At 34.6% G+C, this 26543-nt stretch overlaps 2 protein-coding genes across 3 annotated transcripts; both read left to right on the top strand.

The window, feature by feature from the left end:
• Nucleotides 1-1368: 1368 nt before the first annotated feature.
• On the top strand, nt 1369-15123 carry LOC145639135 (sterol 3-beta-glucosyltransferase UGT80B1-like). Its single transcript, XM_081690301.1, has 14 exons — nt 1369-2187; nt 4016-4170; nt 4903-5145; nt 5868-5979; nt 7314-7484; nt 8890-8953; nt 10057-10114; nt 10205-10382; nt 10520-10650; nt 11665-11767; nt 13078-13154; nt 13447-13494; nt 13866-14015; nt 14640-15123. The coding sequence occupies exons 1-14, from the start codon at nt 1965-1967 to the stop codon at nt 14841-14843; spliced, it is 1917 nt and encodes a 638-aa protein (XP_081546427.1). The 5' UTR covers nt 1369-1964; the 3' UTR covers nt 14844-15123.
• A 4262-nt stretch (nt 15124-19385) lies between these two features.
• On the top strand, nt 19386-25690 carry LOC145638034 (aspartic proteinase Asp1-like). 2 transcript variants are annotated; one of them, XM_081689009.1, is made up of 10 exons: nt 19386-19729; nt 23435-23552; nt 23651-23880; nt 24284-24514; nt 24608-24746; nt 24841-25035; nt 25116-25188; nt 25272-25359; nt 25454-25547; nt 25624-25690. In XM_081689009.1, the coding sequence occupies exons 1-9, from the start codon at nt 19551-19553 to the stop codon at nt 25512-25514; spliced, it is 1314 nt and encodes a 437-aa protein (XP_081545135.1). In that variant the 5' UTR covers nt 19386-19550; the 3' UTR covers nt 25515-25547; nt 25624-25690. The 2 variants fall into 2 exon arrangements, with proteins under 2 accessions (XP_081545135.1, XP_081545134.1); XM_081689008.1 differs by having other exon boundaries at nt 19388-19729; nt 25454-25690.
• Nucleotides 25691-26543: the final 853 nt, after the last annotated feature.

The raw sequence follows: 26543 nt of genomic DNA, 5'->3' as shown, positions 1-26543 counted from the left end.
GTAGCTAAGCTCATAAACCGAATTGATAATTCTTACTATAACAATAACAAAATATAAAATTATTGACTTGACCTGACTCGAATATGGCCTGAACTTCCTTGACCCGAAAATGGTTTCACAAGAAATGACTCAACCTGAACTCACCCGATACATGATCCCAATCATACCAAAAACTCGAAATGACCCCGGCTCAACCCGTACTCGACCTGAAATTGACCCGACGTGAATGACCCATTTGCCAGGTCTAGCATGAAGGGAGGGTTCTACATAGAAAATGCAATATTGCCATGAAACAAATCCCACAGAAATTGAAGGGGGAAGATATAAATTTGTTGAAAATTGAATTAAGAGATGTTTTTGGCAAGTGCATATCGATAAGAATTTGGGTAAAAAAAATATTGGAAAAGGGAAGAAAATTATCAATCAACTATTTCCATTCAAGAGAAGATTGGAATTTAATCAAACTTTTTCCATACATTTTTGGAGTGAAATTGAATGGAGAATAGTAATAGAGAGGCAGGTTGTGCGGAAGTATTAGAAAAAGATGTATAAGACCTACAACCTTGTCAAAGGCAGTAAGGGTCTGTTCTAATAGACTGAAATCAGCTGAACTGAACTGAATTTAGCTGAACTGAACTGAATATTTTATAAGAGAAAGAAATTAGGAGCTGAACTGAACTGAATTTAGCTGAACTGAACTGAATATTTTATAAGAGAAAGAAATTAGGAGCTGAACTGAACTGAAAATAAACGTATGAGAACAGACCCTTAAAGCCTTGCTGAATACACTATCATGTCTTACATTGGAAAAAGAGAATTAAACAGAAAAAAAAGAGTAATAAGTTTACACCAGTGCTTCTATCTAGAGCTATAAAAAATGATTTGATCAAACACAATGTGACCTATTCTTGATTTCGATTTGCATATATAACTTGACAAATTGAATTAGCATATCCTAAATTCGTTAAACCAAACTTCAAGCTTCCTAGGTGGAGATGAGAGGGAACACAATCTGTAAAATTCGAACCTATCATTTACACATGCTTAGGAATGGGAGGATTTCCTTATTTACCCATCTACTTTCAAGTGTTGACGCGTTACAAACTCAATTTTGTAAAGTTCAAACCTATTATTTACATATGCCTGGTAGTAGGAGGATCCCCTTATTTGCCCCTCTACTCTCAAGTGTTGATCCATTATAAACTCAATCCGACAAGACCTATTCCGGCTTGCACACCAAATCTGACAGCTAAGAGGTGGGGGGAGCTTGATTGTGGGCCTACAATATGCATTGCACATTATCGTCATAATTTCCATACAAGTTAACACACGGGCACTGCTACCCAAACGTGGTCGTTGGCATGTCCAATACGAATACCCCAATCATTATTCTCCTTTTACTCCAATTATCATCACCCCAATTCTCTCGTTAAAAAATTACTGTAAATTACAATTTGCAGCATAAAACAAAAAAATAATTCAATTGCTAAAACTAGCCTACAACTATACAGTTTAAACTTCTCAATCATATAAAAGTATGGAGTAATTAATTCTATAAAAAACCCACTTCAAAACCCCCACTTTTCTGGGAATTTTTTTTTTAAAGATTGTTTTTTTTTGGGTTGCAAATTTAAATTTACGCAGAAAAGTTGCTGCACCTAATAGTCTTTTATACTTTGATTTTGACTAGCGGTTTAAACTCTGGCCATATCTACTGTTTCAGGGGATTTATGTTTGATTGGTTTAATTAATTTTTTTTTTAATTTTATTTTATTCAATTGAATTTTTCTGGTTGAATTGGGTTTTAATTATATTTATGATTTTGGGTTAAATTCTTCAATTTTTTGATATTTAAATTTTTGGGTTTGCTTCTGATTTTTGTGGGCAATTTTAGAATCAGATTTTTACAATAATTTTTATTTTTTTGGGTAATAGCTTGAGTAATTGTGTTTGATATAATTGAAATGGAGAATAAAGGGTGTTATAATCAGGCAAGTAATTTAGAAGAAAGATATGATATTGGGGAAGAAATTAGCATTGTTGAGGAATATGAAATTCGAGTTGTTGCCGATTCCGAGGCAGACAATGAAGTCTTACATAATAATGATGATGTGAAGAAAGATGATCATGTGCATTATTTGAGGCAATCTTCACTTCCAGAAATTCATTCCAATTCTCCAAAAAGAGGTATATTTCTAGTTATTGCTTTTGTGATCATTTTGTTTTGTTAAACTTTGTTGTGTTGCTAAATTCGAGTTTAGTTGGAAAGTTTTGTTGATAGGCAGCTACATTCAAGTTTAGTTGGAAAGTTCGACTTTAGTCATAATGTTATATGTGGAGCTAAATTCGAGTTTAGTCACAAATTTCGAGTTTAGTTAGAGCATAGTTGTGGTCTAAATTCGAGTGTAGTCAGAATATTTTCGTAGAGCTAAATTCGAGTTTAGTAGGACTGTAGGAGAGTTCGAGTTTAGTCAGAATAATAATAATGCCATGGTGCTAAGTTCGAGTTTGGTTGGAAAGTCCGAGTTTAGTGAGAATAATGTTGTGGACTTGTGGAGCTAAATTTGAGTTTAGTCAGATGATAGCTGTGGAGCTAGATTCGAGTTCAGTCGGAATCTTGCTGTAGAGTTGAATTAGTATTTAGTCTAGAAATTGTTGAGGTCATCCTGTTCAAGGGTATAGACAAAGCAAGTGCATAATTAAGTTATTGACAGTTACATCCATTATAATATGCCCTTTATGTCTAATTCTAGTGTTATGAAGGAGTCTTGGATATCATGTAGTTGGCTAATCACTGTTCCTCACCTTGTAGCCGATAGAGGTGAAAAATAATATCATTCATATACATATTGTGGTTATTCATGATCGTGAGAAGTACTAAAAAGTCTAGAACGGATACAATGACTATATTATATGATTGGTCTTCCCCAAAGAATCGTTTATTAATTCTAACAATAACATGAAACATAAATAATCGTTTAAATCTCAATTTGATTTAATCAGTTTTTCATTTATCTTACAGAGCTTGGTATATTATTTTCTGCAAGGCAGCTGTCTTGGTTTTGTATTGAAGCTTATGTAAAAATAATTTCCTTCCTAACAAAACAAAAAAAAAAAGTCTTACTTTCGTTGGAGTTTGATCCATAGCTACGCAGTACCTCAGTTTAGTAGATCGAATGTACAAAAGTTAATTTCTGGCTTGTATCTTTCTTATAAAGGAATGTATTGGAATATATTCTTCTATAGATTTCTATCTTAAACTTTTCAATTCCTTCTTTTATTCTTGAACTCCGTTTTTAGTAATTTGATTATAGTACTTAGCTAGTCAATCGTCTTGACCTGTGTTGTAGATACTTAGACTTTGTATCCTGAGGTCCAAATGTCAAATTTGCTGTATCTGTTATTATGAACTATAGATGTTCAATCTGGGAATTTGTGAAGAGGCACTGCTGTTGGAGCTTTCTACTTTCATTAACAGTGTGTTTGGATAGAGAAAGGGGAAGGAAAAGAAGGGGAGGGAGGAGAAGAGGAGAGGAGGAAAAGGGAAGGGAGGGAAGAATGGTGGGTTTTCCTTCCAAATCTCTCCGTTGTTGGAGGGATCAATTTCCTACAATTTAATCCCTGCAGTTCTCTCCCCTCCAATTCCCTTCCTCCCTCATTTGTTATCCAAATGAAAGATGCCTAATCTCTCCATTTCTCTTCCCTTCTTTTCCCTCCATTTGCTTCAATCCAAACACACCGTAAATGAATCTCATTCAAAATCCTACAAGGTTGCTATCATGTATTTCAAGGACCATGTGCTTTTAAACTTGTACATAATGTGGGCGGTGGTCTTTTGTATTATTAGCCATTGTAAAACAGTGGTTCAGCAGTCAGAGTTGGATACCTGAAAAATACTTTTGAAATTTATATAACTTGTTATTATAAAAGTATAAAAACCTTTAACCTTTAAGCAGTGTGATCTCACTCATATCTGCACTGATGTTCTTACAATGCTCAATATCTCTCCTGGCAGTGTTGGATCACAGTATTACAGCACCTTCAGGTGGTATTGAAGCCCATAAAAGTTTATTGGTTGATAAAACAGACATCATAATGAGCAAGTCTAAGAGTCATCAGGATAGCAGAAGACATGATATGAGATTGGATAGACTATCACAGCGTGATAAGGTAATATAAGTTGAATATATCTGCTACTGGTGTCTTTTCAAACCTAAACTTAGCATCTGTTTCTATTCATTTAGTGACAATGTGTTTTATAGCTAGAATTGGCTAATGATCAATGTTGTCAAAATGTACAGGGACGGTAGGCTCATTGAAATCAATGTACCTGATTTAATAATTATTGTTTTTCTAAATTTACTAAACGTACAAGGTACAACGAGGTGTCTTCATCATTGAGGTTTTATGGAAGAATCAACTCTGTTGATGTAAAATGTCCAAGTGGAACAAATATCAAAAGTAGTTGTATTTAAACTGAGATTATCATCAAAGGTTATTATTTATTAAATTGGAATATGTCAATTTCCAGGAATTTGTTTCAGAAAGTTATCATTTTTATTCCGATTGACTAGTTATTGACTCAAGGGCTTTGAGATAGTAAAGACCTTATCCCCTTAAATAATAAATTATGTCTTTATACCATTTATTTCTTTGTCAGATGCAGCCTGCAGGCACTATGAGATATTTATTTATTTTATTTTTTCTGGTAATGAGCTGATGGGTATTATGTTGATTTATTTGCTACTTTTAAAAGAGTCCTGCTTTCTTAAGTTTACATTCATTGTACCTTAAAGAAGTCAAAACTCATTGTAAATTTTCCTCTGCTAGTAGCTTTCAGGCGTACAGATTGCATGGAGTTGCTGTATCATTGATGATGTTTATTGTTCTTGTTAATCTCAGGAAAAGCTTATTGCAAACTTAGTCAAAATACAGAATGATGGAACTGTGGAGGTGGATTTATCTAGAAATTCGTCTGTAACTTCTGAGCTTTTGGAGCTTCATTCTGTTGAAAGTGCTTCTCTTCCTGCTGATGAAATTGTTCCTAATCACAATAAATCTGTACCAAGATTGCAAATTGCCCTTCTTGTTGTTGGGACAAGAGGAGATGTTCAACCTTTTCTAGCTATGGCAAAGCGACTTCAGGCAGGCTCACAAGCTTTAATCAAATTTGTCTCTTTTTTGTTAGATGCTCTTTTAACTGATTGTTGATGATCATGCTTTTAGCTTACAAAATGTACCAACAATGAACTTTCGTACATCTGAAAGGGAATTTTGTTGTGTGTGTGTGTGGGTTGGAAGTAATGTTTGGAGTGACCTTTAACTAGTTAACTTGTTTGCACCTCAAACTAACTTCCGCCCTTCTGGTGAAAATTAAGTTTCTGCGTGCGATCAACGAGGGATGGAGGACTAGTCAGAACTTTGTGAAACTGACTGCTTCATACTGCTAGAATTTTATTTGGCTAGGAGTTGGGGGAGTGTTTGGAGTGTTGCATGAATATCCAACATTACATACTTATGTGACATGATTATTTTGGATTACCTGTGTGAGTAATTGAGTATTTTTATCCTAGAACCCTTCACTGACAATGAGATGTGAGAAATATACCTTTTTCTTCTCTTGATTTGCACTTATTCATGCTGCTTTAAAGCTTGCAGAATTACGCCTTTGCTGAAATTGCTCACTTTGATCATAGTTGGCTATATTAGTAACTATATTGGTATTGTGTTTTGTCAAGAGAGACTAAGTGTGCCGTTACTAAATTTTGTCGCATATCTTCGTGCATTGTTTTCCTTGTTAATGTGGGTCTTTCTTGTAAGTCTTTTGCAAATTTACGGGGCTAAAAGTTCATCTATTCTACGTGCAGGAATTTGGTCATCGTGTTCGATTGGCTACGCATGCCAACTTTAGAGATTTTGTCAAATCTGCTGGTGTTGAATTCTATCCCTTAGGTGGTGATCCTCGAGTTCTGGCAGGATGTAAGTTGTCTCAGATCTTTTATTCTTCTTTTTTTTTTTTTAACTTTCTTTCTGCTTCATTAGCTTTATCATCTACCCCCTTATAGCTTTATCTGCTGATTACTGTTTTACAGTTGGCCTCCGTGAGTTATTTTGTGAGCTGAGCATCGACTAGGAATAGCTATCGTAAAGAATTAAAGATTGACCTTGATTTTGTTTGTATTGATTGCAAAAGACCAAAAGTCAATAGCTCTATTAATATTTGTTTTATACATCCATTATAGCTTACTGATCCATATGACCATGGTACCAGATTATACATGTGAGCCATGGCTAAAGTCAGATTGATTATAACAGAGACTAGCTTGTCTAAAGCTCAATATATATTTTTTTTCAATCCAAATAGTTCACTTTTCATGTTCTTGCCTCATTATAATTGTGGTTTGTAAGCAATGTGGTGTTTTGCATATCAGCGAGTTTCAAATGGTCTCTGGGTTTTACCTGTGATTGGAGAATTAATGCATGCTAGACATCCTCTATTGTTTGACACTATTGTCAACACTGATAATCTTGAATGTTTTCAAAACTATACTAATTTCCATTTGATATTGTTGTTAGTTTTTTACAAAAATTATAATGGTTTATTTTTTTGCTCTGTGATCTGTGATTGTGTCAAACATTCGTGGAATGGGAAGTATCATGACTTTGAGGTATTACTAGACTTCCACTATTTGCAGGTACTGAGTATAGACAATAGTGACTTTTTGACTAAAGAAGAAATTGTAGCCTTAGCCTATGTCTGCATTCCGCATGGCCTTTCAACAATTACCAAATCATACAATTTTTCCAATTTCTTATGAATAATGTTTTTAATAAAATTGAATACTATACTTTGATTTTGTGGTCTATAAACAATTATACAAATTGTTTCTACATCAACGTTGCATGACTCTACACATAACTATTTGTTTAGGGTTCGTTTGGTATCACTGTGGTTTTCTGTTTTTTGGTTTTTGTTTTTTAAAATCATATGATATATATCATATAATGAATCAAAAATTAGCTAAACTTATTAAAATCATGATAATTTTGAAAACTGACAACAGAAAAGTGAAAACACCTTTTTCTTGTTTTCTGTTTTTGGTTTTTAGTTTTAAAAAAAACTGGAAACTAAAAACAAAAAACAATGCCAAACAAGCCCTTAGAAAATAGTTAGAAATTTTGTTGGCATTGCATAGATGCTGTAGCTCGTCATTTATTATCACGCCCATTTGTTACATGGTAGCTTGTTTTTGTTGCATCTAAATCTTTTAGACCACTGAGATAGCTTTTTTCCATTGCTTTCCGGGAATCAGATATGGCAAGAAATAAGGGGCTTATTCCCTCTGCCCCAGGAGAAATTTCAATTCAACGGAAGCAATTGAAGGCTATAATAGAATCACTTCTTCCTGCATGTACAGAACCAGATACAGAGACTAGCATGCCTTTTAGAGCTCAAGCAATCATTGCTAATCCTCCTGCTTATGGTAAGCTCATGAGTCATGACAGGCTTGAAAAATGAGTGTTGACGTATCATATATGAATGTGATGTTCCCAATTATCAAGTTATTGCTGGAGTTTGATAATAGCTTTCTATCGTAAATGTCTCAAATCCTTCTGTGATATTTTATTATTTCAGGGTTGTGGTTGGATCAGAGATATATACCTTTATAACTTCTTTATAGTGGTTGCTAGACTTGCAACTGATACCAACATTGTTTTAAAATTTTGGAACCACATAACATGGTCTTGAACTTTGCTTAGATATTTGTGCTCCTCCGTTCTATATTTTCTATCCAATTGACGTTTTTTTTTTTAATTTTTAATTTTTTATTGTTGTTACTTTAAAGTATTTAGTGCAATCTTAGTTGTCACTTATAAGGATGAAATATCAATAAAATACTACTCCCTCCGTCCCCTTTTGATAGTCCCTTATGGACACATTTTAGTCCCAAAATGTTCACCCCATTTATTTTTTCCAACAACCATTAATATTAAATTTTTACCAAAATTCCCTCCAATTTGCAACAATATTTGTGCAAGTTTAACTTTCCCATGTAAATTTTGTTTTCTCATGTACTTTTATTACTTTCTCCCTCTCTTTTTTTTTTTTGCATACCCAATGTCAATTTACTTTTTCACTGTACTTTAACTATTCTTATTTGTGTTTATTAATTCCCGTGAAAAATGCCCATAAGGGACTATCAAAAGCAGTGGCGGAATTAGGGGGTGGCTGGGGGTAGCCATGGCCACCCCTGTAAATGGTAAAGTTTATTAATTGTTGAATAAAATGTAGTGGTAAACTTGGCAAAGTTGGTTTCTTTGGGGTTCAATTAGTGTAGAACTTTTTTGCTGAGCTGTGTTCGATCCTTGCAAAGAACATTTACATCTTTAATTCATTAAGTCTTCATGTTCTTATCTTTCTTTTTTATTTTCATGTTTCCTAGCAATGCATATGAACTTTTTATTTTTGGTAGGAAATATAACTAAAATTTATAATTATGGTCCCCTCTATATAAATTTTCTGGTTCCGCCACTGATCAAAAGGGGACCGAGGGAGTACTAGTTTACTAGCCAGTGGTAACTAGTGAACCTTTGTAATAAAACTTTATTCTTAACATGCATAACATAAAAGATAGATGATATATTATATAGGAAAATACATCAACTGATTAACTGCTCAACTGCTTTGAGCAACATAGTCTATAATTGAATGTGAGCAAAAGTGTACCTGAAAGAGTTGGTTGTATACATATCTTGAAGCTGTCTATGCATTGTGAGCATTTGTCAATTTGTCATAACAGGGTTCATTTGTTGTCTGATAGGCACTTTTGATCATTTTCTTTATTTCTCTTATAAGGTAGTCTAATAATAAGTTGATATATATTGCAGGGCATGTGCATGCTGCAGAAGCTCTTGGTGTACCTCTACACATATTCTTCACAATGCCATGGACGTAAGTTTTCACACTTCACCTGTATTATCTTATTAAATCGGATGTACATTGTCTCTGCGCCACTAGTGGGTTTCTTGGAGTAGTCAATGGGGGAGGGGGGGGGGGGGGGGGAGGGGGGGAGGGGGAGGCCAAGATAGACCCAAAACCATGAATTTGGAACTTATATTTTTGTAAAGTGTCGATGCATGCTGTCTGTATTTTAGCATCTGCTTGAAGATGTAATACTGTAAAAAAGGGAGAAGAAATTTTAAATCCACCAAAAGTTTGCTCTATACTTAGTCCGAGTAATCTATAGCTAATTTGAAAGATCATATAAAAACTGAATACATTAAGATCATACATCGGATCTACCTTGTCCTTTAAGCCCAAGCCAAATTTGAAAATTTCTGGTTCCATGTGTCAAAACAGCTTTGAAATAGGTAATTCAGGACACTTGGTAAGGCAGATATTTCTAGCAGCTATTAATGTGGGTAATTTAGCAAAATCAGCTGGGTTTGAAAAAATGGGCAATGCTTTCTTTACAGGCTTCTTGTTGCACTTTTTGGAAATGAGCACAAGAATCTTCTTGGGCACATCCTTATATTTGAACTCCAGATCAATTTTTTGATGTAGCATATTGAGGCATGTGTTAAAAGGGATTTAGGGATTTTACTAATATCGACATGCATATGCAGTTCACTACTTGAGGAAGTCTGTCAATACTTCTTTGTGAACATGTTTACTTTTACCTGAAAAATGAAATATCTTCATATCATTACTAATCACTACCTCTGTCCCTAGATAAAAGTTCCATTTCAACCAAAAAACCTTGTCCCTAAATAAAAGTCCCATTTCACATTTATCTATTTTGTTTTTATTCATATATAACCTACCAAGCCCCCCCATCTTATTTATAGTTACTTTTATTCAACCAAACTCCACTATCTTATTTTATATATTCAGCATTAATTAATTGAACCCCACATTTCTTTTAGCTTTCTAAAACTTTTGCAAAAGAGAAAGAAGACTATTAATTGTGGAAGGAGGGAGTAGCAATTTTTCATGTGCTCCTGAAAAATTGTAATATGTTATAATTTCTCCTTACACTTCTTTATAATAGGCAGGCCAACATATGAGTTCCCACATCCACTGGCTCGTGTACCACAAAGCTATGGTAACTGGGTATGTTACTGTAATTGGTATATTTCCTGGCCCTCTCTTACCCCAACTCGTTTTCTCTAACATTTTTTTTTGTTTGCACCTCCTGAACAGTTGTCATACATAATTGTTGACTTGCTGATATGGTGGGGCATAAGGAGCTATATCAATGACTTCAGGAAAAGGAAGCTGAAACTTCCTCCTATTGCATACTTTAGCATGTACCATGGATCTATATCTCATTTGCCTACAGGATACATGTGGAGTCCTCATGTTGTTCCAAAACCAAAAGGTAACTGTATTGATTAATAACCATGTCATATTCAAGCCATTGGTGCAATGACAAGATATCTGCTTAATGTTGTTTATTGTTTTCTCTGTTGGTTGGACTTCTTACTTTTAGATCTCTAATGTACATATGTTTTACAGATTGGGGTCCCTTGGTTGATGTTGTTGGTTATTGTTTCTTAAATCTTGGTTCTAAGTATCAACCGAAGGGAGCATTTGTTGAGTGGATAAAGAAAGGGCAGAGACCCATCTATATTGGATTTGGGAGTATGGTAAGACCACCTTAATCCTTCTATGAACACTAACAGTTATGTAAAACTTGCCACTTTTCAAAATGCCGTTATATAATGCCGCAATAAAAATCACATCCTTCATGACACGTCTGTAATGGTGAATATTAACAGTTGAACACTAATGGTGCATACAAAAAAGGTGTATGGAGTAATAATAAAGTTTGGAGCATTTAAAGTTCAAGTTATTCATTAGCCAAATATACAATCCTGTTGTATTTTCCCCTTTTTTCAATATTACTTGCATCACTTTGATTGGACATGTTGCCAATTCAAAACTTTGACTATTAAGATCTATAATTATCAATTGCAGTAATAAAATTATGAAACGAATAATATTTTGAATATATACATTAAATGAACCCAACACCATCTACATATTAGTATTTGTTTTCATATCTCTCATTAGCATAAAAAGATGTTCTAGGTGGTGTATGTGAATAGTGTAAAAAGTCAAAATGATGTGAGTAATCTGGGACAAAGGGAGTGTTGTAGGTTGGTTTGTATTGTGTTAAAAGAATACTTCTTAAAATTTAAAAAAGCAAAAATAAGGCTAAAATCCATTAATGTGTTCATTTAAAAAATATAAAAAAATCACATTGTGGAGGCTGCAATCTGTTCCATTCATTCGTTACAAAAGCCACTTTTGCAGCTTCATCTGTGATTTTTTTCCCTTGGTTGTTGATGTTCCTCTCTGTCATGTGAAAGCTGGACCCTCTAGGTTTTATCATTTATATTCGTACTTTACTTTCTTTATTGATTGAAAACTTCCAGCCTTCTACAGCTGCTGTACTCTGTTGGATTTGGATAGCCAAAATCCCACCAAATTTAAGGATTTAAAAAAATAAAAGAAGCTCCCTACTTAATTTAAGTAAGAACAAGAAGCACTATGGATTGCTTGATAATATATTACTCCGTAGTTTTACTTCTTACCCTAAACCACTTTGTCTTTAGGAGTTCTTGCTGTGTTCTTACTCATGATTTTATCATGTATAGCCTCTTGAAGATCCCAGCAAAACGACCAGTATCATATTGGAAGCATTAAAAGATACTGGACAACGTGGAATACTCGATCGTGGCTGGGGAGACCTTGGTATTTGTAAGTGTTCATTTCCTGGCCACCTTTCCTTGTCAATTGATCATTTCTGTCTGCAATTATCATAACTGTCTTTCCATTATTTTGCGGCTTTGTAATATAAATGAAAAACTCGTTAAAATTATGACTACTTTATTATCTTTTTGTAACCTGAATGTCTTCCCATAGGTTGAATGGGGTTGGAGGCGCATAGATTTAGAACTGACTATTAGACTTGCTAGTGGATTAGATAAATATGTAACCTGAAAGTCTTCCCATAGATCATGCCCAAGAGAAAATAGTTGAAAGTGTCATCTTGGCTGCTACCCTTTCTGGCTCTCTTCACCACAATATGATTTCTATTGTCAATCAGCCCTGCCCCTGCCTATTGTCAGTGTTCACCACTTGCTTCTATTATTTTCTGCTGCTGCTCCTTCTTTGTCTTCTTCTGCTTCTCTGTTGGCACTGCTGCCTTTCCTCTAGAAGTCGGTGCTTGTGGAAATCTTATAAGACTTGTTCTAGCTGTATCTCAAGTAGTCTAACAGATCCAGGCTTCATGAATATACAACTCTGGTGTTAATGTTCAAATAAGAGAGTGATTATAACTCTGGTGTTAATGTTCAAATAAGAGAGTGATTATAACTCTGGTGTTAATGTTCAAATAAGAGATCGATTCCATTAACCTTATGGATTAAGGAAAGCTTACAATTTTCAAATTCCACAATAATGGGGGAGGAAACACAAAATTAGAACATCTGCTGTGGCTCTGTAAGCCAGTAAAATGCACAATACTTCACTAATAAAGTACAAAGTGATACAACAAATGGTCCCAAGCAATGCAACAACATTTACAAAGACTCAGAGCAAGAATATAATTGAATTAAGGAAAGAAGTGGTGAAGCACATTGAATATATTGGACTTGCATTAAGCTAACAACTTCATGGTTATCCAACATCCCTTTATTCCCCAGAACATGCTCGAAAATGATGTTTTTTGTAATAACTCCATTTCTTGATTTCTTCTATAGCTTTCTGCAAGTTTTTTCCTTATCTACTAAAGGCTTTTTATAGTCTTGCTATATAATGCTAGCCCTAAACCTTTCTAGTGCAACATGAGTGAGAGTTCATATTTTTTGGCTTGGTTCTCATCCATCAGCACTTAGCACTCAAAAGTCAAGACTTCATGGGCAGAATTGGCATTAAAAATAAATTGGTAACGGTTCTTTCCCCGTCCAGGACACATAAGAAAACTAAATAAGAAAGATAATTAACCTCCAAGCCTTAATTTTATATCTGATCTATTATTCATCTAAATGATAGTCTGTGTCATGCAGTTTCAGAAATTCCGGATCATATCTTCCTTCTTGAGAACTGCCCCCATGATTGGCTTTTTCCTCAATGTTCTGCCGTGGTGAGTTAGACTAATTCTCATGCTAGTTGCTTGTATCATGTCTGGATTTGTATTTTGGGAAAAAAGATTGAAATCTAGCTTCATGGATATAATATGAAGCTTCTTGTTCCAATTTGAATTAAGGTTTACCAACTTGGATTGTGACCTTCAATGGCTGTGGTTGAAAATAGCTGTTCACCGTTCAGTTTATGTTACGTCATATGCAATATTATTGTATATGGATATAATAAATAGCGTGCCTTATGCTCTCAGTGAATTAACGCTAATTCAATTGTTTTCCACAAATAAACAGGTTCATCATGGTGGTGCTGGAACTACAGCCACTGGACTAAGAGCTGGTGTAAGTTTTTCAGCTTGTTCGTTGCTCATTTCTGGAACATGTGAATATCTTATGGTATCCATGCCTAAAATTCACTTGCTTCATGCACCCTTGGGAAAAGCTGAACTTGCCTGCGTTCTAAATCCTTCGTTTTCCATCTTTCAGTGACATTAAAGACTATTGAATCATATATTCAGCCCACTCTTATCGGGCTGGTTATCTAATTGCTTAAGTAATACTTGTAATATTCTGGATATAATAATCAGCAATGTATAGCTTCTGCTGTTTGCCTTTTGGCAGTCAGAATTTGATGCTGAAGACGTATATTTTCATATGCTACAACCCCGATGTAGTTGAGAAAGTAATTTGACTGCCTATGTTATTTTTTGCAGTGCCCAACAACTGTAGTACCATTTTTTGGCGATCAGTTCTTTTGGGGTGATAGAATTCATCAGAAAGGTTTGGGACCTGAACCAATTCCTATTGCTCAGCTCAGCATCGACGCTCTGTCAAGTGCTATACGATTTATGCTCCAACCTGAGGTACTTTTCATTTTTAACTATATGCGTCAGTTGCCGTTTTTCCCACTTACCTGATCTATACATTTCCGATTGCAATTTTGTATTTCAACGTAGAATGGATACAAGCCATGTATTTTTAACTATATGCGTCAGTAAGTCAGTTGCTGTTTTTCCCACTTACCTGATCTATACATTTCTGATTGCAATTTTGTATTTGAACGTAGAATAGATACAAGCCATGTTCAAGCAAGCTCTCTTGTATTGAATGGCATATGTTATTTGAGGTGGAGATGTCTTTGATTTAAAGGCTCTCTGTGGACCTGACATCATGAGCCTTCTAGGATAATATATTTTGCGATTGACATTATGTGAACTGTTCTGCTTGGAGAGTACTTATGAAGAAATTAAACACTGGGGAAGAAATATGACATTAGGATATTGGTGTATGTATAAATATGTATGATATGTATTTCTGTCTTGCATTAAGCTACTACATACTGAAGTTGGGCTGAAGTTTTTCTTTCTACTGCTGGAAAAAATAAACATAATAGAATTGCGGGATGATACGCAATTACTGGGGGTTAATATTCTGGTTTCTCGCCTAAAGTTGGTGATACAAATTAACTTCACAATGTAATGTTTCAGGTCAAAACACGGGTGATGGAGCTTGCTAAGCTGATAGAGAATGAAGATGGTGTTGCTGCTGCAGTTGATGCATTTCATCGGCATTTACCTCATGAAATGCCTGTACCTCCAGCAGCAGCAGAACCAGCAGAAGATGAATATTTGAACCCAATTCAGTGGTTGTTTTTGCAGATCGGAAACTTTTGTTGCCGTGTTTGTTCATAGGTTTCTGCTGGTGCCAGAGGTTTTGTACAGTTACATAGATTTTCATCCTGCTCATGTGCAATTTATTCGCTTCTTGATTTAATTTACGGAATGGCTTAGCTTGAGAAGAAAACTAGTTGCTGAAACTTTTTTTTTTTGGGTGGCGGGGGTTGATTATGTATACATATTGTTTTTGGTGCTTGACCTCTCTTTCACCAGGGAAATAAATGATTCATGTAATCAAATTCTGTTTCATATAAATTTTGATTTCTATTTTAGCATAATGTAAAGGTTGTTTGAAGACCAATTGACCTGAGTTTTTAGCTCTAATCATAAGGCAAATTATCCTAATAATCTATAGCACTTTAAACATAGAAATTGCATTGCAATACACTTCGTAGTATTAAGGTGTAAGCATTGCAATATAATAGAAAGTTTACATTTTTTCAAAGCATGGCAAATTTTTTCAGTGAAATTTTTTCTATGGAGGCGGATGCACGATGCTCCGTGCATCCGTTTTCTCTTTAAAAACGCGGAATGAACATTCCGTTGTTCAGTAAAGAACATACATTTGTTTTGTAAAGAACATATAGCTTTTTGATAAAGAACATCACATATAGTTGTATTGTAATGAACATATAGTTGTTTTATAAAGAACATATACCTATTTTGTAAAAAAAAACATCCAACTTCATGTTCTTTATATATATCTAAAGAACATCCGTAATATTAATTAAAAACATGATAATTAGAGGTGGTCAACTTCGGCCCGACCCTACCCTGCTCAGCCCGATCCAACCCGAAAATAGGGCGGGTTTAGACGAGCCTAAAAATGCATTTTTAGTTAAAAAATCCAAACTCGGCCCGAAAAAAAGCCGAAAATCCAAATTAGAGCTGTATTGTAAGAACATATAGTTGTTTTATCAAGAACCTATACCTATTTTGTAAAAAAAACATCCAACTTCACGTTCTTTATATATATATCTAAAGAACATCCGTAATATTAATTGAAAACATGATAATTAGAGGTGATCAACTTCGGCCCGACCAAACCCGACCCGACCCGATTCAACCCGAAAATAGGGCGGGTTAGACAAGCCTAAAAATGCATTTTTAGTTAAAAAATCCAAACTCAGCCCGAAAAAAAGCCGAAAAACCCACTACATTTTTCTGGTTTTTTGGACACGAGATATTATGTTATAGCCCAGCCCGACCCGAATTTTTTATCACCTTTAATGATAATATAATGTAATGAACATTATTTTTATTCAACCACCATAATCTAAAGACAAAATTCAAAGAACATTTCAAATTAAACAATTAACATATGTCACAAATAAAAGTACATTATTCTGACAATCAAAGAACATGAAGATAAAGAACATTATTTAATTGCACGTTATGTTCTTTACAATTTTATAACATGTTCTTTGCACTTTAACGGAGTGTTCTTTACATTTCTATACAATGTTCTTTACAATTCTATAATATGTTCTTTTCACTTAAACTAAATGTTCTTTATATTTCTATGCAATGTTCTTTCCGCTTTTTTTTGGAAGAGATGCACCATGTGGATCGTGCATCCGCCTGCACGAACCATGCATTGTTTTTTCAGTCCAAATTGTATTAAGACTCGTGAATAAATGTCATGTTTTATCAAAAGCATATATCACACAATAATATTGTTCATTTACACACAAGTTTTTTTTTTTTTTTTGAAAACCATTTACACACAAGTTAACATAGTATTTCATACTAATTTACAAAATTCTATAATTTAAAAAAAGTTTCACTCCTATTTATTACTCCCTCCGTCCCAAAAAGAACGACCCATTTGGGTTGATTACGCGGGTATTAAGGAAGTTAAGTAAAAAGAAGTAAAAGTATATTGGAAAGATAAATTTACATGGGGTTTGTAAAAAAAATAGAGAGAGGAAGTAATAAAATAACATGGAAAATGAAATTTTATATGGGGAAGCTAATTTTGCACAAATATAATTGCAAATTGGTGGTGTTTAATGCAAATGGGTCATTCTTTTTGGGACAAAGTTTTGGCCAAATGGGTCGTTCTTTTTGGGACGGAGGGAGTACTAAGGAGCCTGAAAAAATTGTTCACTTAGTCTTAATCTTAAATGTCACTTTTTTTTTTTTGACAGAATATGTCACCTTTTTACTAAACCATAACTGGTCACTTCTTAATGCATATATTTCACATGCAAGTCTAACGTGTTATGTATAATGGCTCTTGCGACAAGAAACTTCATATTACTTAAATAATTATCACCTAAGAACTGAGGTCAAAATCAAAGTCATGTTCTTGATGTGTATACTTCACACACATCTAATGTGTTATCGACGTTGGTTCTCGAGGCACGACACTCCATATTACTATTAATAATTATCACCCCAAAACCGCTGTAAAAACTTAGTCATGTTCAGGATATATAACACGATACTCAGTTCACGTTTCAAATAATTTGAAATCATAAGACAATTCATTCCAATTTCTAAATTATATTAAGGCTTGTGAACATAATTTTTTTTAGGCTCGTGAATAAATAGAAAATGCATTCTTAATTTCAATTGTAATAAATTTTAAAAGGAAAAGCGTGTGTAAATCATAGTAATCCTTTGTGCATTTGCACACGTCTTAGTTGACATGTGTATTGTGTAGTGATCCTGGTAATACAATATTTCATACTATTTTATAAATCACTGTAAGCCAAAAGTGATTTTATTCCAAAACATTATTTAGGTGTGTGGACAAATCTATTGTTCAATCAACAAGGGAAATAAGATTAAGTTAAGGAAACAAAAAAAAACAAGGGCAAAACCATCACTATAATGTAGTATTGGAACGGTAACACATGTTCTGGTTTTCGAAAGGGTAGAGATATGTCATTTTTTTTTCCAAAACATGGTAGGTCATGTTCCTTATGCGTATGCTTCCAAAGCTTCACAATAAAGATGGCTCTAGGTCGTGCCGGGTCGTGCCAAACCACGTGCTTTGGGGTTAGTTAGGCTTGGCCCATGAGTTTCGTGCCGTGCCGGGCCAAAGTTTTCAAAAGGTTGGCCCGTGCACGGTCCAGACTCATTTGCCATCGTGTTGGGCCGTGCCGAGCTTGCGTGCCTAAGCAAAATTGCATTGATTTTAACATGCTTTGACGTGCCAGCCTGGTCGTGTCGTGCCTTATCGTGCTTCTCCCACATAAAGGCAGCCCATGATCCACATGCATAGTATTGTGTTGTGCTTTTTTCGTGCCCGAGCCGTGCCGTGCTTTTTTCGTGCTGCGTTCTTCGGACCGGCCCGCCCCAGTGCCATCTTTACTTCACATAAACATTTTGTATGGTTATACTTCACACAAAAGTCTAACATGTTTTGAGTGATGGTTTTGTGACACAATACTCCATATTACTTTAGTAATCATAACATGAGAACCAAGGTGAAAAAGTAAGGGTCTGATCTCATTAACTGAACTGAGCAGAACTGAAATGAAATGAATATTTTATAAGAGAAGGAAATTAGGTGCTAAATTGAAATGAACTGAACTTATTAGAGCTGAGCTGAACTGAATTGAACAGAACATAAATGAACTGAAACTGAAAATAATCGTATGAGAATAGGCCCCAAGTCACATTCTTTATGCATGTATATCATAAACTTCCTCTGATTCTTTATAAATGTATCAATTCTAAATAAGGAAGTTTCAAATTAGATGCATCCTTTTCCTTTTAGGTTATTAGCTCTCTCTAGCTCTCTCATATCACATGAGTCCTCTTTTTTCTACTACGATTTCTCTTAGCTCTAAAAACTGAATGTGTTTTTTCTTTTTTTTTTGCAAATGATGTATCTTAAAAAAAAAAAAACAAAAAACCAACTAACAAAGAAAGTACAAGTCTAATGTATTTTATTTGATGATTCTTGTGACGCAATACTCTATATTTCTTTAATAATTATCACTTTAGAACAAAGGTCAAAGATTTAATCGTGTCTTTAGAACAGAGGTCAAAGATTAAGTCGCGTTCTTGATGTATATATTGTATTTCACACACAAGTCTAACGTGTTATGTGCAATAATTCTCGTGATACGATACTCCTATTATCTCCCGAGAACTAAGGTCAAAACGAAGTCAGGTTCATGATGTATATTTCACACACAACTCTCACGTGTTTTGTGCAATGGTTCTCGTGACACAATACTCCATTTTACTCTAATAGCTATCACTTGGGTACTAGAGTTAATAATTAAGTGAACTTCTTGATGTGTATATTATCACACACAAATATAACGTGTGACATTTTTCGTGACACAATACTCCATATATATTACTACTCATAATTTCAACCCGAGCACCAGGTCAAAAACTAAATCACGTTCTTAATGTGTACATTTTACACCCAAATGTAACATGTTACATACAACATTTCTCGTGACACAATATTTCATATAATCATTTTAATAATCAAAACCCGAAACCGGGGTCAAAAACTAGTTTTGATTCAAACAGAGTGATGATCTCCTACCGCGTGAACAGGTGAAAAGGTCATTCAATTTTCTATAAATTTCTCTACCTGTAATTTCGTCGAACACGCGGTGTGCTCAATTCTCTGCTCTTTCTTCCTCTGCTTAAACAACCCCAAAATACTCCCACCAAACTTCTTCACTACAACTTTCTTACTCATCATAAAAACTATCACTTTCAAAATTTCAGCAGAAAAAAACAAGAATGTGGGGATCAAACTTTGAGAAATTATATTTTTCAGTAATTCTGGTGTTTTTGTTCTTTTCTGCAACATTTTTTCAGGGTATTTTCTGTGAACCCCAGAATCATGGTGGTTCTTCTGCAATCAATGGTTTTGATCTAAGTGCTGTTTTTCGTGTTCAAGGAAACGTTTATCCTAATGGGTATCTCTTCTTTTTCTTAATCTTGCTTATTTTCTAAGGATTTTATGATTTTTATGTTTTTTGTATTGTTGAATTTTGTTTTATGATTTTGATGCATGATTAATCTTGAATGTGATGTTGGTGGGTTGAATTGTGTACTGTTGAATTTTGTTTTATGATTTTGATGCATGATTAATCTTGCTAGGCAATTTTGACTGCATTTTTGTCATGATTTTGTTCTAGTTCTAGCTCTAATTATAGTTATATTTATAATTTTAATGATTTATTATGACTTATAATCTCATTTTATTGTGAATTTGATTGCCCATTGAATCTTTTGTTTGATTGTTTTTGAGTAATTTTTTGCATTTTTTTTTTTTGGTTTGACTTGTTTGTTTTTGATGAAAATTTCATCTTATTTAGTAATTTGTTTGCATGAGAGTTATCTAATGTTTGACTTCTCGTTGTGTTGATAAACTTTCTTGACTTATCTTTTGTTGATTAACTTTCCTACCCTTTTCCTGTTCCACTTTTTCCGTCTTCCTACCTTTTTCAAGTGTTTTCTTTTGCAAAATTAAACGCAAAAGATGTCAAATAGGTCGATCGGATTGGGTTCGTGTCGGGTGTTTTTTGGTCTTTTCGGATTTGGGTAGTTACGGATTTGGTTCGAACAATGCTTGTTCAAAGACTCGTGTGTTCGGTTTTAGGTTCATCCAACAAAGAATTACAACTTTTTTCTATCTTTAGTGAGATGTAAATATAGAATTAAACAAACAAGATGTCTAAGTGCACACAACATTAAGTAAGCAAATAGCAAGTCATAATACAAATAGTGTAATTTTATTATTTTAACCATTCAAATGATGTTTAAGTTCAACAGAAACAATGTTAAAAATCATTTATGTTTATTTATTTTTCTGAAGTTCTCAAATCTGATTCTATTACCTTAAAATGTAATGGTTTTTGGGTTGATTGAGATGTGCAGGGTTTTGATTCTGGCAATCATTCTAAATCAAAAGAGACTTCATTCCAAAGTAATACTAAATGTGTGAACTGATTGTTCATTCATTCTTGATCAAATTAAGTTAATCTTACATGTCACATTTTTTCCAGAGCATGACAAGCCACGTAATTTATGCATATATTTCACTTGCAAGTTTAACATGCTATATCAGATGGTTCTCATGACACAATGCTCCATTATCACTATAATAATTATGTTTTACCCAATAACCCGGGGGATCTTTCACACACATGTCTAGCGTGTTATGTGTGATGGTTCTCGTGACTTGAAACTCTATTAATTTTAGTAACTATCACATAGGGGCAAAAATCAAGTCGCATTCTTGATGTGTATATTTCACACACAAGTCTATTGTGTTATGTGCAAAATATACAGGTATTTTGGAAGTTTCAAATAAATTCGAATTGCAAAGTTTTGGCCCAACCTACTCACCTTGTCAAGTAAACTTTTGACAGATTGATTATTGTTCCTTCTCCTGACAAAATTTTACGCCTCATCATAATTTTTAGTTTGCCCTGTATCATTGAAACTCTTTACTCTGTATATTCTAAGATTTCTAATGAACTTCTTCAAATTTCTCCTATTTCTCATTCTTACTATCAATATTATTAGTGCAGCAGCAATTAGTAAGTTAACTCTGCTGGCATGGCACTCTAGGAAGCGCACTTCTTGATTAAATACAGCTATGGTTTAATTTTTTTTTTAAAAATTGTAATTTATATAATACTTCAGAAAGTAAAAGTCAGGTCATCATCAATCTCATACAGAAGTGGTGCATTCTACTTCTTGTTAGCACTAAGTAGTCTGTCATCTTGAATTGTTCTAATTTCGAGGGTGGAATCATGGAAGAAGTATTAGGAAAAAAATGTACTCTCTTGTACGAGTTTGAAACATTTGAATTTGACATAGTTGTCAGGACTCTCGGGAGCAATAAGAGGCCACTATTCTAGCTGCTCCATCTGTTGCTTTAGAAAAGGGCATCGCAATACAACCAATTGCTTCAAATTATTTTTCAAGTTTCAACTTTAAGATTTTAGCTTCCTTTGTATGAACTAGTATTTTGGCTAGTGCCTAGGATTTTATACCCCATAATATGATTCATGAGTGGCTCATTGGCTCCCATCCATGAAAATAGTTGTAGATTCATGAGTAACTTCCCTTTTCTTTCCTAAGTAAGGTATACAAAATGTGTATTCCATTTACCAATTTTGGCAAATATGAGCAATGGAAAGTTACTTTATGTGAATCTCGAACTTGCTTGAATAATTTTTTCCCCACAGTACTCAGGATTCAACCTGGAAAAAGTAAAATTCTCAGTCCAGGGCATATATGTTCATGGTTTCCTGTAAATAAGAAAGAAATCTTTTTAAAAAAAACATATTTTTGCGGAGTATCAGTCTCTTAAATGAACCACTCATTCTTGATTGGGTAAAAACAACTACAACATTATATATTTGAGTATTTTGCCAAAATCCTACTGCAGTAACAAACTTGCTTCATGTATTGCTAAATCATCAATGTATTCTAAGTAAAGGGGGAAGCTTTGTTTTCACACATTCTTGCTTAGCTTCATGTGGCTGACAGTGTTCTTCAGCCGCAATGAATGTCATCTTAATGTATTCAGTTCTGCCTTTTGCTTCTTGATTGCGTGACTTTCACCGCTATAATCTTACACAGAGTTTAACCTTCAATTCAAGTGGCTTCAAGTTTAGTGGGTAGATACAACATGGTCCATATCATAGCATGACTTGGATCACTTCTATTATTCATGTTAGATCTGCCTTTTTGCTTTTCTGTTATAGCTGCTTCATACTAGGCTGCGCATACATTCTTCATTGGTTCATCATTTTTACGCCCTGCAATTATTTACCAATTCTTACTAATCATCATTGTCAAATCTCATATTAATCTGATATGTTGATGTCAAGAATAAGGGGAAACATTGAAATTGCTTTTAGTATCTGACAGAATACACCTCTGCCTTCTGTTTGCGTTTCCTCTTAACTGATGTTTCTTCTTGTTTACTGCTGTTTTCGTGTTGAAGGGAATGTTATCCTGATCATTATAATTTTGTGCTAAAAGTTTGCTTATTCGTTTTTTGTTTTTTGTTTTTGTTTTGTTTTTCAATCAATCAATCAAAGCCGTAATCTCATAAGTGGGGTCGGCTACATGAACCAAAAGTGATTATTCTGTATAGTCATCCACAAAAATCTTCCTCCTCCATCCCTTACGACCACGTAAATCCATATGCTTCCTATCCTTCTTAGCTCCTTCCAACCAAGGCATTTTCGGTCTCCCTCTACCTCGTTAAAACTCTCCATGATCTTACTCTTCCACTCTTTGTGCCGGTGCACCCTGGGGTCTCCGTCTTCTTTGTTTTGTTTTTATTTTATTTAAATTCTTATGCTTTGGCGATTATGGAAAAATGTCAGGAAGACTATGAAATATAGTATCTCTTATCACTCCTACCTCTTTCATAGTAGCTTGATTAACAGATTCACATTCTCTTTTTGATGTGAATATTGCTTCTGTTGCTGTTTCTAATTCTGAGTTTCCCAAAACTCTCTCTCTCTCTCTCTCTTTTTTTTCCCCACTCTTAGCTTTTTATCTTTAAATTTGGATGAGCATTTAATAATGAATCTTGAACTAAAATCTGTTTCATAAGTATCAAAGTATATTCAATGTCTTTGCAATGTTTGCAGGTATTTCTACACTACCTTAAATATAGGCAGTCCTCCTAGACCTTATCATCTTGATATTGATACTGGCAGCGATCTCACATGGGTCAACTGTGATGCACCGTGCGTGAATTGTCCAAAGGTGATTTCTTCATTGGAACAGATCTGAAATGATAAATTGAGAACTTTCTACTGTCTCATTGTCCCTTTACAAAAGTATAATTTATATCTTCCTTGCAGAGTCCTCACAAGCCTTACAAACCCCAGGGTAATAATGCTCTCCCATGTAAGCATTCCCTGTGTGCCGTCCTGCAACATTCTTCAAACTATCCTTGCCACAATCCTAGCGATCAATGTGACTATGAAGTTGAGTATGCTGATCATGGTTCATCTTTTGGAGTACTGGTGAGGGACAACTTCCCCCTTCAATACTTGAATGGTTCCACTACACATACTCCTCTGGTTTTTGGGTTAGTACTTCTATATCTCTTGCTGAAATTAAATTTGTGATATGGTTGGATCCTCATATCCTGGATAAAAAATTATTTTCTCCAATCCTAAATAAATTTAATCAAGATTTTTTTTAGTATCAAGTAATTGTTTTATAAATGTAAATTTTTTGCTTGGTTTTACTTAACTTCCCCTTCTCAAAATTTTCATTGAATGTGATTGTTGTATATAATGAGCTTATGATAGATACACTGGTACTTTTATTTAATTTTTCTTTTAATTATATGTGCATCAGTTTCAACACTTTATTTGGGATTGAAATTTGGAAGGAGTGTAATTTATTGGATTTCAATTTCGAATTTGAAGTATAATATCCTTATATGAACCCTGTGAAGATAATAAACTTTATGATTGTTTCTTCAGTTGTGGCTATGATCAAGATCTCTCTAGTTCAACCGAACCTCCTTTCGTGGATGGAGTTCTTGGGCTGGCAAATGGAAAATCCAGTATCTTGTCTCAACTTAATGACTTAAAAGTGACCAAAAACGTGTTTGGCCATTGCTTGAGTGACCAAGGAGGAGGTTACCTGTTTTTTGGGGACACACTAATTCCTGCTGGAACTGTTTGGGTACCGATGTTGAAAAAACAAGTTGGGTAAGCGTTCTTTTTGCTATGTAGTTTGCCTGATTTATTATTGTTTGGCTAAATATTCTCCACCTTGTCTAACCTCATCATGATGCATTTTAGGAACTATTACTCAATAGGACCTGCAGAGCTGCTCCTTGATGGGAAAATCGTTTTCAAGGGTGGTCTTTCCTTTGTTCTTGACAGTGGAAGTACATATACTTACTTAAGTAGTAAAGTTTACGAAGCTGCATTATCCACGGTGAGAATTACAATCACTTGCACCTTGAAATCTTGAATGCACTTTTAACAAAGTGTAGCCAACTTAAATATCTCTCCCACAACTTTTTATTCAGATTAAGAAAAACATCAACCAGAAGGAGCTAAAGATGGCTCCTGAGGATAAAACACTTCCAATATGTTGGAAAGGTGTAAAACCCTTCAAATCCATCAATGATGTCAAAAAGTTTTTCAAGCCTTTGGCTTTGAGATTCTCGAAACCAAATAATGCAATGCTGGAAATGTCACCAGAGGCTTATCTTATTGTCAATGTGAGTAGTTTTGTTCACTTTCTCTATGATGATTACAAGTATATCAGGATATTGAAGTTTTCTTTTTTCCCGGTCTTCAGAAACTTGGCAATGTGTGTTTGGGGATATTGAATGGTGCTGAGGCAGGGCTGGATAATCTCAATGTTCTTGGAGGTGAAGCTATTGCTCGTGTTGAATCATCTACTCCATAATTTACTTGTATATGCTTGTAACTCTTATTGTTTTTCTGCTTGCAGATATTTCACTGTTGAACAAAATGATGATATACAACAACGATAAATCCCAGATTGGATGGACAACTGTAAACTGTGACAGGCTTCCAAAGTTCTGATCATATGCACTTGTGGTTTCTTTTTCACTACTTTGATATGAGAGCATGCTTACCTGGGAAATTTTTATTTTTCTCTTTATTTAACAGCTTGGATCGTGACAGTGACATAGATTTTTATCGCTCAGAGTACGCCTATGATGAGCTATAGCATGATCCAGGGAGTTATACTGAATCTCAACAGGTGAAGAAGCTGTTCTGTAGTGAATATGGTAAATAGACAAACTTATAATTGATTAAGTTGTAATCTTCCTATGTAGGAAGCCTTGGTTTTGATGTAAATGACTGTAGCTTACCCAAGGTATATATGGACACAATTACTATGAATTGGACTTGTTGCATGAAGATACCAAAAATTTACTTAAGGCTGCTATGATTGGTGATAACTGCAATTTTCTTTGTACAGTAGCTATACTGTTTTTTCAAAAAGAACTATAAAAAAAAATATATATAAAAGTCAAAAAGGAAAATATAAAAGCTGACGACCTCTCGTTGTGGCTAACCAATGGGCTGGAGTAATCCAAAAACGGGGGACTTTTCTATTCTATACACAATAAGACTCAAAATAGCATAATGGATATCACATAATAACCAATTTGCAGAAATAGGAATGGACCTCGACCAAAAAGCAAGGAAATCAAGGTGGAACAGTCGATGAGCATGAGAATATGACTATAACTTTTATGAATACCCATTTGGGGTATCCAGAGACACGCTTGTAATTCCACCTCTAGTTATACTGTTATAATTTGAATTTGAACCTATTGATTAATTAGTATTTCTATCATGAAAATGGCACATTTCAAATAGTTTTCGAAACCCTAACGACTAGGGTTAGGGTGGGGGGGGGGGGGGGGGTCAGCGGTTTTTAGGGGGGAAAGTGTTTCTAGGGTTATGCGTGGGTGTGGGAATGTTTTTCTGGGGAGGGTAGATATCTTAGAGGGGAGAGGTGGGGGAGGTGTGATGGGTTCCGGCGAGGAGTATGGGAGGTGCAGCAAGTTCAAGCAAGGTGACTGGGACTACGGCAACGTGGCTAAGCGAGTTCTAGAGAGTAGAAGGTTGGTGGGTATGGGGGCTATGGGAAAGAAATGGAAAAGGATAAGAGGGGTGGGGAATCAATGCTATCTAATTTAGGGTGAGCTCAAAGATAAATATGGGTAAAGAGAATGAAATAAATGTC

This window comes from Chenopodium album, chromosome 7, assembly GCF_948465745.1.
Source record: "Chenopodium album chromosome 7, dcCheAlbu1.1, whole genome shotgun sequence".
Taxonomy (NCBI): domain Eukaryota; kingdom Viridiplantae; phylum Streptophyta; class Magnoliopsida; order Caryophyllales; family Amaranthaceae; genus Chenopodium; species Chenopodium album.
The sequence above is the reverse complement of the archived record's forward strand: the minus strand, read 5'-3'. Positions and strand labels throughout refer to the sequence as shown.

What these genes read in the sequence shown, in the direction of transcription:
- LOC145638034 (XM_081689009.1), top strand. Translation starts at nt 19,551, where the DNA reads ATGTGGGGATCAAACTTTGAGAAATTATATTTTTCAGTAATTCTGGTG. An exon ending in CATACTCCTCTGGTTTTTGG is followed by an intron (nt 23,881 to 24,283) that starts GTTAGTACTTCT and finishes TTGTTTCTTCAG; the next exon opens with TTGTGGCTATGATCAAGATC. An exon ending in AGGCTTATCTTATTGTCAAT is followed by an intron (nt 25,036 to 25,115) that starts GTGAGTAGTTTT and finishes CCCGGTCTTCAG; the next exon opens with AAACTTGGCAATGTGTGTTT.
- LOC145639135 (XM_081690301.1), top strand. Translation starts at nt 1,965, where the DNA reads ATGGAGAATAAAGGGTGTTATAATCAGGCAAGTAATTTAGAAGAAAGA. An exon ending in TGCTAATCCTCCTGCTTATG is followed by an intron (nt 7,485 to 8,889) that starts GTAAGCTCATGA and finishes TATATATTGCAG; the next exon opens with GGCATGTGCATGCTGCAGAA. An exon ending in GATTTATGCTCCAACCTGAG is followed by an intron (nt 14,016 to 14,639) that starts GTACTTTTCATT and finishes GTAATGTTTCAG; the next exon opens with GTCAAAACACGGGTGATGGA.